This window comes from Arvicola amphibius, chromosome 9 (assembly GCF_903992535.2).
Source record: "Arvicola amphibius chromosome 9, mArvAmp1.2, whole genome shotgun sequence".
In the NCBI taxonomy this organism is placed as follows: domain Eukaryota; kingdom Metazoa; phylum Chordata; class Mammalia; order Rodentia; family Cricetidae; genus Arvicola; species Arvicola amphibius.
Genome location: NC_052055.2, coordinates 4,971,700 through 4,989,725, shown reverse-complemented (window position 1 = coordinate 4,989,725; position 18,026 = coordinate 4,971,700). Strand labels below are relative to the sequence as shown.

The window sequence follows — 18,026 nt, the reverse complement described above, 5'->3', positions numbered from 1 at the left end:
ATAGTTCTGGGTTATACTATTATTTGCATAAGATATACCCTGATGCTTGTGTCTGTACGGGTAGGTGAGCTACAGTTGATATTAAAGTTTTAGAATATCAAGGTCATTCAAATCTCCCTAAGTGCCCTAAATTAATAAGGCAGTTCTTGTCCTCTGAGAGCATGTAAGCTTGCATAATAAATGATTGGCAGCATGTAGGCTAGTACTGGGATCTGTAAAAGCTAGTTAATCATTCAGCAGCAACATGGAGGTACCCCTGTTAGGAGTACGGGGTACTGATGACATAGTAAGCAAGGCAGTTGGATTCATGTGTTAGAGACACATGCAGAATAGTTGTGGGCAATGAATGCTTTAAAACAAACGCAACAGAGTGATGTTGCCATCACAGGAAGGACAGTGTGAGGAACAGGAGGCCCTGGAGCAGGAACTGAGTTGACAAGAGGAAAACAAATTGAAGCAGAGGCCATTGCAGTGTGGTGAGAGCCCAGGTCGGAGAACCAGACAGGCTTCCAATGTCGCCGTTCTGGTTTTCTGTTTGACCTAAGACAAACTTTTTCTCCTCTGTTGAAAGTGCCTTTATCTGTAAAATGGTGTTAGATCAGTCCTGTGATTCCCAAAGGGGAGGTACTTAGTGACCTGGAGGAGGGAGTGCTCTAAGATCAGTCCTGTGATTCCCAAGGGGGAGGTACTTAGTGACCTGGAGGAGGGAGTGTCCTAAGATCAGTCCTGTGATTCCCGAGGGGGAGGCACTTAGTGACCTGGAGGAGGGAGTGCTCTAAGGAACCTGTAACGGAAAGCTGGGCCTGGTGGCACACACCTTCAATCCAGCATTCAGAAATCTGAGTTTGAGGCTAACCTGATCTACATAGAGAGGAATAGATAGTACAACCTTAGTCTGCCATTACAGAGCATTATAAGGGATGGATTGGACCACAGGGTGTCCAGCCCAGAGTGTCCTTAACCCTAAAAATATTTCAGCAGGATGAAAGTTGATACCACTGATAACTTTGTGTTAGAGAATTATAGACCCTGAAGATGCATTGCACGCAGCTGAGGGAGTGTTGCTATTTCTTGGAGTTCAGCAGATAAAGGAAGAACTATAGTTTGAAACATAACAGGCTAGGAGAAGGTGGAAGTTGGGGAGGTTGGCAAAGGGAAAAACCAGAGCTTGATGGGGTGGGGGGGGTGCTTTTCAAGATAAAGGCACAGCCAACACACAGCCAATAGTTGAGATGTCTGTACCAGAGAATGGGACCCATTGATGGCCGCCTTGCCTTGTGAAAGGCTATTCTACTTGAGAATATACTTTCAGGACCTGATCATTTAAGTACCTTTGTTTCCACCGTATCAAAAAATGCCAACTAAAGAGTATGTCTGAGCTCAGGAGTCATCAGTTTTTCTTGGGTACTGGGCAAGGACTATCTCTATTCTCATTCTCTTTCACTTCCTCCCTCTCCTCCCTTTCCCTTTCTCAGAATATTTCTATTCTCTTGGTTTTTCAAGACAGGGTTTCTCTGTGTAACAGTCCTGGCTGTCCTGGAACTCATTCTATACCAGGCTGGCCTGGTACTCACTGAGATATGCCTGCCTCTGCCTTCCAAGTGCTGGGATTAAAGGCATGTGCCATCACCATCTGGCTGAATATTTCTATTTTAAATGGAAAATAAAATCCTGAAGATAAAAATATTTATTCACTTTGTCAGCAAAGTCAAGCACTTGCAAAATGGCATGGAAGTAAATGATTTGCTTGACCTTTGTGCTGTGCTCTGAAATGTGTTGGGTAACATGTAGAAACTAGGCAAGGTCTTGGATTACTCCAAGTCTTATATTTCTGAGGGATTAAACAGAAAGCAGATGGTGGGTGCCCGTAATGAGTGCACACCTATTATTAGCTTCCGTTTCCCTTCCTGCTTGCAGAATTTCTTACGGGAACCTACGGTCTCCCTGCACTCAGCCGTGTGACTTAGGTGCACCAGCCTTTCCTGAGCTAGAGCTGGGCCCTGATCCGCAGAGCCTGTTTGCATGCACATCGATGATTATAGTCATGAAATCTGCGTACACATTGATTATAGTCATGATGTCTGCGTGCACATTGATTATAGTCATAATATCTGCATGCACATTGACTATTATAGTCATATCTGCATGCACATCGACCATTATAGTCATGATATCTGTGCACATCAATGATTATAGTCATGATATCTGTGCACATCGATGATTATAGTCATGATATCTGCTCATGCATCTTATTTGTGCCTCTGGACTTCCTGTGAGAGTCCCTGCAGGTGTCATAAAAGAAGCAAACCCCACATGAGATAAGAATGAAAACCCAGTGCAGATTGACTTTGTCAACCTGTATCAGACTTCAGGGAGTCCAATGACAGGTGTTGGTGTTTTTTGTTTTTTTTTTCCCCTAAAGTATCTAAACCCAGTACAATTTGAAAAAGTTTCCTGGTGTAATACAATCCCCTGTGTTCAAAGAAGCATAATTACATTGAAACTCAATTCAGGGCACATGTCACCTCCAAGAAAATGCATTCTAGAGATGGGCTACCAGTACTAGCTTAAGGACCTAAAGGTCTGTCCTGGTCTCCATCATACAGATAGCACAGAGGTGATTTGGGCGGTTAGCCACCTCCGGTCCTGGCTGTGGGAGTTTGTTATGACCTGGCCCAACAGATGACACAGATCACCAGGCTGTTAATCACTTTTAATTCTCAACTTTCTGGACGGGAGAACAGGTTTTTCGTCTTTCCCACTAAAAAGAAATCCTGCTGCTTAACATTTCTGGTTTCTCCGGAGATCTGTGGGCAAAATGACCTTCGTGCTCTGCTCCCAGCAGCTCCCACGCTCCGTCTCTTAACCCTTGTTTGATTGCTTTCCCAAAGAGACGTGTCCACACTGACGCCATAGTGGGAAACTCATGCCACGTAGGTCACCTGATGCTTCTACCAGGGCCCACTGACTATAGTAAGCCAGATGCTCCTTTAGAAAATAGCCGTCTTCAAGCCGGGCAGTGGTGGTGTGTAACATGAAGGACCTGCTTTGTTGGGGTTTCTGTCCTGCCCGGTTCCCACAGTCATTAAGTCCCAAAGAAAATACACAGAAATCTATATTAATGATAAAACTGATTGGCCCATTAGCTCAGGCTTCATATTAGCTCTTATAACTTATATAGCTCATTATTCTTATCTATGTTAGCCACATGGCTCAGTACCTTTTTCAGCGAAGCAGGTCACATCCAGCTTCTTCGATGTCTGGGCAGAACTGGGAAGGAATGGGTTTCCTCCTTCCCAGCATTCTCCTGTTCTCATTGTCCCACCTTTACTTCCTGTCAGGTTGTTCCACCTATACTTCCTGCCTGGCCAATCAGCATTTATTTAAAACATGGTTGACAGGATACAGAGTGGTGCACACCTTTAATCGCAGCAGTCAGGAGGCAGAGACAAGTGGATCTCTGTGAGTTCAAGGCCAGCCTGGTCTACAAAGAGAGTTCCAGGACAGACTTCAAAGCTACAGAGAAACCCTGCACTCACCCCCAAAATAAATAAATAAGAATTGCTTTCCTTCAAACCCTATATATCCTGTCTTTGATTCTCTCACTCATGTTTGCTAAAATTGCCAGTGAACATTTCTGTTTGCCACAAACACTCGCAGCTACTGGATCTGCTGGACCAAAAGTACCAGATGGAGTGTTGCTTCTGTTGCTGCCTGAATTTGCTTCAGAGCCATCAGGCCTGGTTCTTCAAAACTGGCAACTGTAGGGGTGACTGTATACTTGGGTTAAAGAATCCCATTCAAATGTTACATATGTCTTTAAAACCTAAAAATAGCTCCAAGTGGTGGGTTGATATGTTTGTTCTTTTTTTAAATTGATTTTTGATTGAGCTCTACATTTTTCTCTGCTCCCCTCCCTGCTTCTCCCCTCCCTCCTTCAACCTTCCTCCAAGGTCCCCATGCTCCCAATTTACTCAGGAGATCTTGTCCTTTTATACTTTCTACTAGCTAATGTAGATTAGATCTATGTAAGTCTCTCTTAGTGTCCTCATTGTTGTCTAAGTTCTCTAGGATTGTGGTTTGTAGGCTGGATTTTTTTTTTTTTGCTTTATGTTTAAAAACCACCTATCAGTGAGTACATGTGATAATTGTCTTTCTGTGACTGGGTTACCTCACTTAAAATAGTGTTTTCTAGCTCCATTCATTTTCCTACAAAATTCAAGATGTTGTTATTTTTTCTGCTGTGTAATACTCCATTGTATAAATGTACCACATTTTCCGTATCCATTATTTGGTCAAGGGCATTTAGGTTATTTTCGGGTCTGGCTATGACAAACAAAGCTGCTATGAACATAGTTGAGCACATGTTCTTTTGGCACAATTGAGCATCCTTTGGATATATACCCCAAGTATATTTAGTGGTATTACTGAATCTTGAGGAAGGTTGTTTCCTAATTTTCTGAGAAATCATCACACTGAAATCCAAAGGGGTTGTACCAACTTGCATTCCCACCAGCAATGCAGAAGTGTTCCCTTTTCCCCACAACCTCTCCAGCATAAATTATCATCAGTGTTTTTGATCTTGGCCATTCTTACAGGTGTAAGATGGAATCTCAGAGTTGTTTTGATTTGCATTTCTCTGATGACTAAGGATGTTGAACATTTCCTTAAGTGTGAAAGACATTTCAGCTATTTTAGATTCCTCTGTTGAGAGTTCTCTGTTTAGGTCTGTACTCCATTTTTTTTTAATTGGATTATGTGTTCTTTTGGTGACCAATTTCTTGAGTTCTTTGTATATTGTAGAGATCAGCCCTCTGTCTGATGTGGGGTTCGTGAAGATCTTTTCCCATTCTGTAGGCTGCCGTTTTGTCTTGTTGACTGTGTCCTTTGTTTTACAGAAGCTTTTCAGTTTCAGGAGGTCCCATTTATTAATTGTTTCTCTCAGTGTCTGTGCTGCTGGGGTTATGTTTAGGAAGTGGTCTCCTGTGCCAATGCGTTCAAGTGTATTTCCCAGCTAAGTTGTTTTCTTAATGATGGCAGGATGTCTTTCCAACAGCCCAGGTGTCTTTCCCTCTTGGAGAATACATGAAGGGACATGGATTGGCCCAAGATGTCCCAAGACCCAGCACAAAAGAAATTGATTTGTCCTAAAGGGACAAAGGACAGGGAATAAGAGACAAAGGCAGGGGATAGAGGATGAGGGAGAAGGGAAAGGGAGCAAGGGAGAGGGGAAGGGGATGTTTGACCCAGAGAGACAAAGAACTGCCTCTGGATAAAGAGGAGACACATGTGGCCCATCGGCAAATGGTGGTGTATAACGGTAAAAGGGGAAACCCCGTACTAGGGTAAGGTGTTTCATTGTAATTGGGCATGTTAATTGGGTGAGTCAAAGGGGGATTTTGGTTGCTGGACTTCAACATTTTGATAACTGGACCTTGGCAGTCAGCCTCAGGTGGAGGAAGTGGCCAAATAAGAGAATGGACCATGGTGGTTAGCTTTAGGGGTGTAATCTGGCGGTTTTTATCAAGGCAGAGAAAATGGGGGAGAAGGGCAAGGCCTGCCAGAGCCATTCCTGCCATACTCAGGCTGGCTAGAGCTCCTTCAGTATATACCAGCGTAACTCACAGTAATAACCTGTTGGGAATTCCAGTGAAATTGGGGGTGCCTGTCTTGGCGGGAGTTAGTTATCTCCCTCTCTGGTACACACAAGTCTGTGAACACTAATGTTCTTCACTCATATTCTGGTGGGCTTTTATTTTGTGTATTTCCAGGAGTTCTGTATAAATGAGGGAGGCTAGTGTCTGGGCTGTGATAGGGAGATACCAGGTCAGTCACCCACGGTGGAAGGACAAGAATAAGGGAGTCCAGATGTTTGGTGGTGCTCATTTCAGATCACGATCTGTTTCAGGTGGTGATGTGATATCAATGGAGGTGAAGCTGGGAGCGGAGACGCCTGCTGCTGTACCACGGCACTGGTTCAAAGCCTTAATCAACATCTGTGCAGTATTTCATACTACTGACCATCCCTTCCTTCCAGAAAACTGGAACTGGATTGAAATTATAAGCTCTAGGGGACTGGAGAGGTGGCTCAGTGGTTAAGAGCATTGCCTGCTCTTCCAAAGGTTCTGAGTTCAATTCCCGGCAACCACATGGTGGCTCACAACCATCTGTAATGAGGTCTGGTGCCCTCTTCTGACCTGCAGACATACACACAGACAGAATAATGTATACATAATAAATAAATATGTCACGGTATTTGGGCTAAAGACCTTTAGACTATTACGTGTTTCTTTCTTTTTTTTTTTTTTTTTTTTTTTTTTTTTTTTTTTTTTTGCTTAAAGGAATGTGATCCAGTCACCATCAAGCTGCTATGGTAATTAATTTGAAGCTGGGGTGAAGTGACCTTCTGGTCCATGGCACAAGTTACATCTATCACATTTCTGTCACACTGAACTGGCGAGATCTCATGTTTATATACTACAATACACCATATTGAACATTTAAAAATATAACCAGACTTCGTTGTCCTTCGTATGTGAAGTTGACACTTGATTTGTCAATACCAAACATCAGGTTACAGTGTTCAATTTTTATTTATTTATTTTCTTACTGCATCAAAAGATGATTATGTCCTAATGTTTATGATCTCCCCGATTTAAAACATATATGATTGTTGTTCTTTACATTGTTCTAAGAGAGGCAAGTGTCTCAGTGACCTTGTTCACGTATACCAGAGGAATAAATGGCTTTCAGCAGAAAAAAAAATAAAATAAATAAATAAATATTTTTAAAAAATTATAAGCTCTAGAGACTACTCCTAGTGATATACCTCCTCCAGCCAGGCTCCACATCCTCGAAGTTCTATAACTTACCTGAACAGTACCACCAGCCAGGAAGTGGATTTCCAAATATATGTGGGGGAACATCCCTCATTCAAACCACCGCACATGGATTCATTATCTTAAATGTTTCAATGCTCTGAAGACCAAGCTCTGTTTAGGAATAACTAAAATAACACATCACACCCACTGTCAATATTTACTATCTTAAGAAAATTTAACCTTGTGCTGTGTTTGTAATTTTCTTGAATAAGTGTCTGTGTACAAACCTGGCAATAGGCTGATATGATCTTATGCCTCTTTTTAATTTTTTTTGCAATTTGTTGAAGAAATCAAATTATCTTTCAAGTTTTCTATAGCCTGTATTTTCTTATTATACCTTTATCTCTATTGCTATATCTATATATATCTTTTATCCCCTGTCTTTTCACCAATAAATAGTTATATCTGCATGCTAGGTTGAATCCAGGTTTGACTGATGCTAAAACTATTTCTTAGGTGGTGCTATATGACTTTCTTTTGGGGTACTTAGTCTTGTCTCTCTTTGGGGAGACGTTATGAACCATGAATCGGCACTAAAAATCCCTTAATTCATAAATGGGCTGAAAAGGGTGATTGTCTAATGCTAGCATTCTTTCTTCACTTGTTAACTATGAATATGCAATACTATTAAAATAAATAAACTGTGTGTACATATACATATATATACTTTTAAATATATGACCTTGTGTAATTGTATTATATTTATTTACTTGTTTTGTGTGTGTGCATGTACGCATTTGTGTAGATGCACACCTGTGCCATGGTGTGCAGAGATCAAAGGACAACTTTCAGTAGTTGTACTGCACACAAACCCTCCACTGTATAGACCTTGGGATTGACCATGCCATCAGGCTTGGTGCCAAACACCTTTACTCACTGGGTCACCTCATTGGACTACATATACTTTTAAAAAAGAGAGTAATTCCTTCATTCAAAACTGATTTGGTTATTCAGAGACATAATTCATATAAAGAAAACAGAATAAGTGTTTGGTTCTAATTCCCAGTTTTGAATACAAGTTGATTTGTTGGCATCTCACAATTTCCACAATGAATTTTTATTATATCGTCTTAGTTGATAGTTTTCAAACTATTGCAATCATTGTCTTTATTGATGATCACGCCATCCTTGCCAGTAGGAAGCAATTCAGGCTGAATCCTTGGGTTCATTTGCGTTGCTTTCTCACAGTTGCCTTGTTTCCCAAGTAAGGCGTTCTGGGATCCTACTGTAGATTTCCTGCCCAAGAGCTAAAGATACTCATATCTTACAGGACCTTCCCACTGTAGCTACCACAGTCTGAGCAGCACTGAGCTGACCATTGTTCCTAGGTCTTCTTAGTAAGTTAAACTTGAGTTCTTGCTGAGGCTTCCAACTCAAGCCCTGAACTTCATCTCCCTCACACTTGGTGAACGCCTTCTGATCACCTTAATTCAAAGCAATTACTTCCACCTTGAACTCTACAGCCTCCTTCAAGAATCTCACTTGTGTGTGTCTTAGCCTTTCTGCCAGTTGTAAGTAGTTTGAGGCCAGAGCCATGTGTTTTTACTTTTTGATACGGTAAGATAAAATTTCTAAAATACTGTTATATTCCTGACATATAAACACCCTTATGTCTTCTTCATATCCCTCAAGATACAGAACCATATTTATTATACATATGCTACAATTTCAGCTCTTAAATGAATACTTAAAGTTTAGATTTATGTTCCACTTCTCATATATTAAGTACTAGAAATTCAACTTCAGTGGCAAAATCTTCAGTTTAAAAATATTAAAGTTGCCAGGCATGGTTCACACTTGGAAAGTATTGGCAGGCAGAGCTCTGAGTTCAAGGCCAGCCTGATCTACAGTGCGACTTTCAGGACAGCCAGAGCTACACAAAACAAATAAATAAGCAAACAGAAGAATATTAAAGCTGTTTGAAACATTTTACTAAACAGATACAAAATAAATTCTAAACATTTACAGCTCATACAATGGCATAACCTTTATGTGTTTTAAAAAGTTGGCAGCAGGAAATAAGAAATACTAAAGATCACAGTGACATTCCAATATAAAGGTTCAAAGGACAGAATGAAAAAGTACTGAGAGAAAATCCCGAAACCATCCTTGGTTGAAGTAAAATGGATAATGCTAAGTTTTAAAATGTGAGATCACACTTCGGCCTGTAAACATATTTAACTTTGCATTTTCATTCAGCTGGGTACATAAAGTGAATTCTCAAACGTCATTTAAAGGAACCCTTCAAAGGTTTGGTTTTAAAAATAAAAGAGGTAGGGAGCGGAAGCTTCAGAGGATTTATTTTGGCAGCTCTTCGATAATGATGCGAGACACGGAGTTCCACCCAGTAGAAGCATCTCCTTTAGGGTAGTCAGAGCAGGTGCCGACCCAGATGGCCACGTCCACCAGCCCAGCACCGATGCCTTCACACAGTCCTTCCACTGCAAACAGAGCCGTCACAATTCTCTTTAGAACAAAAGCAGAACCATCCCTTCCGCACTTACTGTAGAACATCAGATTATAATCCTGTTTGATGGGAAGCTAACTAAAGATTCTAGTACCTGATAGGGATTTCGTAATAAAGGTCTCTTTTTCTTAAGAAGTCGGCACATAAATATTTTTGAAGGCAGGCACATTAATTACTATGCTGTTACCTCAATGGGCAGTGTTCTCTATCTAACCAGAATGTGTTTTGTTATAGACAAAGATGGTTTAAAACCAAAGAACAATTTACCAAGTCATACAGGAAGCCTGCAGTTTCAACTGTCAAGACTTCCCAACTTTGGAAGAGACCTGAACCAGAGCCCAAATCAAGATATACAGGTCTTTTTAAAGAAAGCCCTTTTCAGCACTGATCCGCAGAGCTGATGATATGCAAATCAAGGATAGGACTTTTATATGGTTGAAAGAAATCTTAGCTTAATCTTATGCCAGTGATTCAATTTATGAATCTATTTTACACATTCTTTTTTGCAAAAATTATACATATGTATGTATGTCTATCAATCACCTATCATCTATTCATCCAATTATTTATCTATCATCTATCATCTGTATATCATCTATCTATCTAATCTATCTATCTATCTATCATCTATCTATCCATCCATCATCTATCTATCTATCTATCTATCTATCTATCTATCTATCTATCATCTGTCTGTCTGTCTGTCTGTCTGTCATCATCATCAGTAGGTGTGTGTATGTAGGTGTGGATACAGCTGTGCCACAGTGCACACATGGAGATCAGAGGACCACTTATCACAGGAGCGGGTCCTCTCCTTCAATCATATGGGTCCCAGGGACCTAACTCAGGCCGTCAGTCTTAGGAATAAGCACCTTCTACGGCTAAACCATCTCACCGACCTTTACAGAGTTCCTGTAACTAAAAGAAACCCCGCTTTTTGTTCTGTTCTGTTTTGAAGCTGTATCCTCCCATGTCCTCTTAGCTCTCACCGGTGGACATACACCTTGCAGTCCACCTTACCAAAGTTCTTGTCTCAGAACTGAAAAAGATTTCATGGTTGGTCACTAAAGCAAGCAGAGAGACATGCTTCCTTGGACGTCTGTATGAAGTGAGAAAGAAACGTGGGGTTGGCAGTTCCTACAGACAATGAATCGTGGCATGGAAGCCGTGCGGTGCTGTTTAGCTTTCCTGCTGGCTGAGATGTATGTGCGCATGTGCCTGTCAGATTCCACCCTAGGGAGGTCGGTGCAGTTTAGCTGAGCCCCCTTATGGTCTAGAAACGTGCCCACTTAACCCTCTAGCCAAAGGACTCCAGACAAGCGTGGACTTAGTATCAGTCTCACGGTGAGTCGGCTAAATGCCGACTTTAACAAATCAACCACCCCCACCACCACCACCCCCGTTCGATCTTCCTGGAGGAGTGGCGCCCTCGCAGGCATTTTCTAAGCTTCCCGGGTGAGCCTGTTGTGTAGCCGCGGCTGAGAACCAGAGCCACCGCTCGAGAGAATCACTGCCTGTGTTTGTCATTTCTAATTTGTCATTGACTTTCAGCTTCGGGACACATTGCCACAACCAGGGTTTTTTGTTGTTATTTATTTTGCTTTTAAGACACGGGTGCTGGAGACTTACAGTAGAGATCCTGAGTCAGTTGCCCAGGGACGGCGCCCCAGCATCTGTACCCTTTGAAAAAGATCACAGGAAGGCAGGCTGGAGAGTCACATGCTATAACTTGCTAGAGGTCTACTTATCCCAGGCTAGTTCCCCAGCACGCTAGTGGAAATCGGACATCCCCGCAGGCAGATCGAGGCACGCTCTGCCGCTGTGATACATACCCGAAGAAGTACGGTGGATATTGATTGTTGAATTTAATTCAGGGCTTCCTTGATCTAGATAGATGATGGCTTCAATGGGAAGAGGTCCTGAACACTCGGCTCCATTAAATGTGAAATACCAGCGCTGGCAGCACGCGTTTCTACACTTTAGCCGAAGTGAGCCGCTGAACAGGACTCGCAGAGCGCTGTTGGAGCGCATCTTCGTGAACGTGCACTCCTGTACAGTAAAAAAACAGCTGGACATGTTCCATTTTAACTCAAAAGATACCGTGACCATCAAGTTACAGAGGCTAACCCAGAGCAACAGCAACAGTCTGGGATTTGGGGGAGTTCCATGAGACTCCACTGACCAACAACTCAAAAAGAGGTTTCTGGTACTGGGCTTTTTAATTTGATAGTCTATGATGTCTAGGCCATTTGTGCTCCTTTTATACATGTATATGTAAATATTTTAGGAAGATTCTCCAGTAGTAGGTTTCCATATGACTTTTTTCCAAAGGTCTTTAGTGTTAGCTATCCTTCCTCAAAGAGCCCCCTTCTCCTGCCCTCCCATTCCCCACCTCATTTAACGCTTCCTGTTCTGTTATCCCCTTTTCCTCCTTCATAATCCCTGCATTCTATCTCACTTCCTTTGAGTCCCAAGACTTCTTACTAATTTTATAACTTATATGATTATACCCTAATTTAAATATGCTAATCTAAAGATCCAAAGTTAGCATCCAGGCCTGGCAGTGGGGTGCATGCCTTTAATCCCAGCACTCAGGAGGCAGAGGCATGTGGATCTCTGGGTTCGAGGCCAGAGTAAGTTCCAGAACAATCAGAGAAACTGTGTCTTGAAAAACAAACAAACAAAAAGGCTAGCATCTATCCATGAGAGGGAAGATGCAGTATGTATCTTTCTGGGTTTGGGTGACCTCACTGAGAATGACTATTTTCCACCTCTACCCATTCACCTGTGAATCTCATACTTTCATTTTTCTTTACGGATGACTAATATTCCCTATCTCTGATGATACCACAGACTTAAGCCATAGGACATGGGTAACTAAGGCAGCACTGACCTGGAAACTTCACCCCTACTGGCTAGCTTTCATCATGCTGGAAGGTTCCATGCATGCTGCCAAGGTAGAAGAGTCATCAAGTCTTACCCAGCTGTGCACCCTGTGAACCGGGATAACACTGGTCCCCCTGGTGCGATAGTGGTGCCAGTTGTTAGAGTCGTAACCAACTCTTTTCTGCTTGGGTTAAAAGCCAGCTCTACAAGATGAAACTCATCTGACACAGTTAACTGGACCTGGAATCCACAGCTGGCTAGCTGAGCACGAGAATAAAGACGAATGGAGTTCCCACAACATGGATCCCAGTCTTTAAACTATTGTGAGAGCCAAAGTTACATTTTAAGTTTTAATTACTATCCTCAGAGATCCATGAAACAAAAATGTCTCTGAGCTGCAAGTTCCCTGCCCAAGGACAGATAGTTCCTGAAATGCTGGAGGCTGTTGTTTATGGGAGATAACAAGTCTCCTGTTTTCACTCCTCCAAACAAGTTTGTTTGACCTGTCTGCACCAGACGAGCTTGATCACTGTGGGCGGAGTTTCATGTGCTGGATGTATGCTTGCCCCTGATTGGACCTGACAGGAATGCAATGGATTATGAGTTTTCCTTCTTAAGCCCGTGCAAACCGATATTTAGGGCCATTTCCCAGAAACCTGGCTATGGACCTGGCTGGAGCCCATTTGGCTTTAAACTATGGTAATGGTCTCATTCTCGAATGCTGGGACTAACACTGTCTTCCACTTTTAGGCCTGAAGCTACAGCAGGATGTGTTAGACTAAATTTAAATTTATGTAATGGTAAGATTAGAATGTTGGTTATTGCCTAACCTGAAAAATTCTATGCTTTCTTTTTGCATTTGCTTTAAGTAAAATGATTATCTGTCTTAGAAATACTTTTATGAAATTAGCTGAAATGTTATTAAACTCTTCATTAATTTTAAGTAAAAAAAAATCACAAATTATTATCCCGCATCTTTTTATTTAAAGTTCTTTAGGTTTAATTTTTAAAAAAATGACGCTGACTTACAAAACTCCTACGTTTTGCTTCAACTTTCATATAATTTGAGCTTTGCTTACCACAATTTTCCCAAGATCGATGCCGTAATTCAGAGAACTCCACGAGCACTGCTTGTAGTTTGGGGTCCAGGACTCCTCAAAACTTTCCCGTAGGCACTCCCCCTTTTCTCCTTTGAATCCATCCCGACCTGGAATTCCGGGTGTCCCAGGGATGCCATTGGCCCCAGGGCTCCCGTCGCGACCTGGAACTCCGGCTGGTCCCTGTAAGCACATTCCGTTGTACTGCAGTACGAGGGGAAGGGGAGAGCAACAGTCAGTCAGATGTAAAGTCAGTATGGGGTGCAGGATGTGGTTCAGCGGCAGAGCTCTTGCCCAGCAAGCACAAGGCTCAAGGTCTGATTCCCAGTGTTAAGTTGGGAGCGTAGCCTCCAGTCCCTGGCGTCCATCCCAGCCCCTGGCCTGGGAGCTGCATTGCTCTGGACTCCAAATCCCAGCATGCCAGGTCCTACAGGGTATTTAAATGGACTCCCAACGGAGAAACTCGTGGTTTGGGGTTTGCATGGGCTCCCTGCTGTCCTGTCTCTCAGCCAGGCGCTCGGCCACCCTGAGAGCGTCATTCTTAATAAAACAATGGGCATTTTGATTTGGTTTGATTGACCTAATTGGATTTCTTGCACTGGCGGAGCTGCCTTTTCTTATTGTTTTTTACTTAACACCCAGCAGGAAATACATTTATGAAGATGTAAATAAACAATATAGAAGGGTCAGATGATCACAGCTACATTTATTTTGAGTCTGTCAAGAGCCCCTTTGAACCACCTTGTCTATGTTCTGAGTTACTCTGGAGTTAAGGTTATCTAGAAAACATTATCACTTCTTCATATGTTTTTACTGCACAAACTTACACAAATCGGAAACATATTTCCATGCCTTTTTCTTTCTATGTATGATTATAAATAATTTTAACTAGGTTGCTTGATCTTTTTTTAATTTAAATTTTGTTCTTACTATTTTATGAGTACGGTAGCATGCCTGGCTTATGCCGGCTAGAGGAGGGATCAGAGCTCTTGGAACTGGAATGACAGGCAGTTGTGAGCTGCCATGTGGGTACTGGGACTTGAACCTGGGTCCCACACAGCTGAGCCATCTCTCCAGCCCCCGATAGTCTGTGTTTGTTCCTTATAATTCCACATTTTATCAAGCATTTATCCATAAATGCACTTTTACATTATCATACCTTTTTTTCTTTTAAGACATGTTAGTGTTCAGACATTATGCTGGCCCGTCACCTGTCACCTGGCAGGATGACCTTGCCAGCACTCAGGCGGTACTCGGACTTGCTCAGAGCCCTACAAAGTCACCAGTTACATGGTCGCCCTGCTCCAGCTAAGTCCCCTTTAAAAGGCAGGACCTGCCCGCCTCCTCTCTCTGTGTCTCATCTCTCTGTTTTCCTCTCGCAGGCACAGGCCACTTTTTAAATTATAACAGGGCACAGTTTCTCTGTGTAGCCCTGGCTGTCCTGGAACTCGCTCTGTAGACCAGGCTGGCCCTGTACTCACAGAGAGTTGCCCACCTCTACCTCCTGAGTGCTGGGGTTGAAGGCGAGTGCCGCCACCACCTGGCTAATAATTATTTTGTATTGCATTATCTCTAAGTTGGATACCCTTGTCATCCGCTTCTCCTACTGTGATATAAAGAGATATGCACTAGGGTAGCACTTTTCCAGCCCCTTCTGTCCCCATAAATAGCAGTCTGTGGCCCAGTTTCATGTGACTACCTGTCCTCAACAGGTAGGTAATAATCTACCAAACCATCTGTAAGAGCTAGAATTCTCTGTTTTGTTGTTGGTTTTGTATATGTTTTAAAATTTAAATGCATACATTCTAGGCATGTTTTCTTTTTATTTTAATACTAGCCTCACTCTTTTTAGATATGTGAGACCAGGCCATTTACTCAGCATTCCAATGCCTGGGGATAAGCTGGGGATGATCAAGCATTCTTGTCTTGAAGTGAGTGGTTGGTAGCACACCACTGTAATCCCTGTACTTGGGAGGCAGGGGCAGGAGAAGCCAGAGCTCAGGATTCTCCCAACACAGCAAATCTGAGACTAGCCTGAGATACATGAGACTGCTCCTACACACATACACACACACACACGCACACGCACACATACATACACATGGGGGGGGGGAGAGCACATGTCCGTATTACAATAATGGGGATTGAATGTAGTCTCATGCATGTTAGGCAAGCGGTCTACCACTGACCTACAACAGTGATACTTGAGCTTCCTTCATCCAGTTCCCGTGCCTACTCTCGAATTAGTTCCCACAGAAACAAGGGTGCCATTAATTAGACCTTTCAAAACGCAATGCATTCCAAATAAATTCTTACTTTAACATTACCCTAGTAAATTTCTCTAGTATATTTCAGATTTTTAAACTCCTCCCAGGCAAGATGTTACATGGAATGAACTTTGTCTTTTCCCAATTTAAAACCCTAGTCCCAATAGATATTTAAGAGTCCTCTGTGAACGTCAGTCAACAACAGTGAATGAAGTTCAAATTCCCTCCCGCTCCCCGTTTCTTATATTGGCCACCAGGGGGCAGAACTTCGCGGGCGCGTGAAAGGGAGGCTTTGACAGCGCCTGTACAAAGGGGTTACTTTATACACGCTGTTGAAGCCTTCCTAATGACTGTGTGGACTTTTTCTGTCACCAAGACCAAATCCAATCTACAGGATGCACCTGAGGCCGGCTGCACAGTACGCTCTGCCAAGTTGGGTTAGAGTTGTGGGGAACCACAGGTACTGTAAAATCCTTAGAGCGGAGAATGTTAGCTTTAAGGGGAAAGGTGCTTTTTTTCTGTATCTTAACTACACATTCATAGCATAAAAACTGCACATGAGCCACGCTCATGTGGCACAGTTTTTTTAAAAAAAAACAATTTAGGTACTTAAAATAGAACTGGAGCCCCAACACAGTGTGCTTTTGTGGGACAAAATTATATATCATAGCAGAAAACAACGACAAAAACAAAAACAAACAAAACGCTGTGTGAAGCTGCAGAGATCCCCCTCTCCCCTCCCCCCCACAAGCGCTTTTGAATCCCGTTTAGAATTAGTCATCAGGGAGCTTGCTTTATTAGCTTAGCCTAGAATGTCAGTTTAAGAAAGTCAAATCTAAAAAAAAAAAAAAAAAAAAAAAAAAAAATCACCAAATGCCCAGTCTTCTTACGTATTGCAATGCCTGACAACCATATAGATTGGCTCAAGGCCTGGAGTTTATGATGTGCCAAGGACTACAGATCTGTAGCTGGCTGGCTCTTGCATGGGGCAGAAAACTGAGTTTGTTGACTTTCAGAGTTTAGAGGGAAAGGCTTTATGCAAATAGGCTTTCCCACAGATTAGCCCCTCAGAAAGAGCTTGGGGCATTTTCTTTTTCTGTAGCTCGATTGCGATTGCAGTGTTCCTGTCTGGCAGCCACAGGCTGAAGACCCGACTGCGCTTCTGCTTTAAACAGGACAGGCGAAAGGGGTCCTTGGGAGGGTTCTCCCTGGCACCCTTCATTTCCCCCGTCCAGCTTCAAAACCTCGGAACCATTCCTGGCCCGAGCTCAAGACCGTCGAGGAGTAAATTGCCGTTCATAACTCCCCAGGAAGATGACCCAAAGTGACTCATAATCTTCAAGTTACAAAGAGCTGAACACATGTTTCGTGGGGGTTGTCTCTCCTCCAGAGAGACGTGGCCACCAGTCCCAACAAAGGACACGTTGCACAGCCTTGGCCCAGGCCCAGGCGATCAGCTGGCCTGCTTTTGAAATCAGCCAAGTAGCTCAATCTACTCCAGTTGCAACCACAACGTCCCCCACTTCTCTCAAGCGTGGCCTCTCCTGAGGCCAGAAATTCCTGGGCGCCTACACAGTCTTGGGACATCTCACCTAACCCACGTCGCATCTCTCCGATGATCTCTCATTATGGTCCCCTGGAGTTTCAAGACTCCGCTTCAGGCGTGTCCCAGATCCTTCCCCACCCACAGACTCAGACAAGGCTGGACACTCCAGTTAAGATACTTAACGGGCTGTCCTACGCGCACCCCTACGGTCAGCACCACCAACAGCCGTTTTGATGGCCTCTCAGGGCGTGCGAGGCTGGGTCCTCTCCAGCACTAGGTCAGGACCTACTCTCAGACTCACCAGGTCTACCACCTCCCTCTGTCGGATCTGCGCTTTTTGCTTCACCTTGAGGTTCTCGGAGGCGTTGGACTCGGAGGGCAACTGCAGCAGCAGCAGCAGCAGCACCAGAAAGAGGCCGAGCAGCAGCTGCGGGGAGGCGGTGCGCTCTTGGGGGTGCATGGTGTGAGGTGGCTGCTAAGCGCCAAGCAGGAGGTAGGGCGGTCGCCGGAGCCCGGCTCTGGTCGGTTGTCTGGCCCAGCTCGACAGCCCGCAGCATCAATGCTCCTTTCACTGAGCACCGCCCTCCCTTCTTCCCTCCCGCCCCCTGGACACCCGGAGCTTGCTTACTGCAATAGGCCAGGGTCCCGGGCTCGAGCCCGCCCCTCCTCCGCAGCTCCGCCCTCCCGGACCCTCGCTGCCCGGTGACTGTGGTCCAGAACCACAGATGAGAGGGAATCAAGACAGCACGTGTCTTAAATCTGGTCCAGGAGTCTAGACGGCAAGTGTCTTAAATCTGGGCCAGGAATCACCTTCGGGTTCCTTTATTCCTAGCAAAGCTTTGGAGGGGGGCGAGGGAGAGGGGAGGAGAGAGGAGGGGAGGG

At 43.6% G+C, this 18,026-nt stretch overlaps 1 protein-coding gene across 3 annotated transcripts; it reads right to left on the bottom strand.

Moving 5' to 3' along the window:
- Window positions 1-9,179: 9,179 nt before the first annotated feature.
- Window positions 9,180-17,604, bottom strand: Cthrc1 (collagen triple helix repeat containing 1). Of its 3 annotated transcripts, none has more exons than XM_038343935.1 (4): window positions 17,446-17,604; window positions 13,314-13,535; window positions 11,181-11,397; window positions 9,180-9,322 (listed from the first exon to the last, which is right to left on the bottom strand). In XM_038343935.1, exons 1-4 carry the CDS (start codon window positions 17,602-17,604, stop codon window positions 9,180-9,182), a joined length of 741 nt encoding a protein of 246 aa, XP_038199863.1. The 3 variants fall into 3 exon arrangements, with proteins under 3 accessions (XP_038199863.1, XP_038199864.1, XP_038199865.1); XM_038343936.1 differs by having other exon boundaries at window positions 9,180-9,316; XM_038343937.1 differs by lacking the exon at window positions 13,314-13,535.
- Window positions 17,605-18,026: the final 422 nt, after the last annotated feature.

Coding starts and splice junctions, on each gene's coding strand:
- Cthrc1 (XM_038343935.1), bottom strand. CDS start 17,604: ATGCACCCCCAAGAGCGCACCGCCTCCCCGCAGCTGCTGCTCGGCCTC. Junction 13,536..17,445: donor AGAGGGAGGTGGTAGACCTG/GTGAGTCTGAGA, acceptor CTCGTACTGCAG/TACAACGGAATGTGCTTACA. Junction 11,398..13,313: donor TCGATCTTGGGAAAATTGTG/GTAAGCAAAGCT, acceptor TTTACTGTACAG/GAGTGCACGTTCACGAAGAT.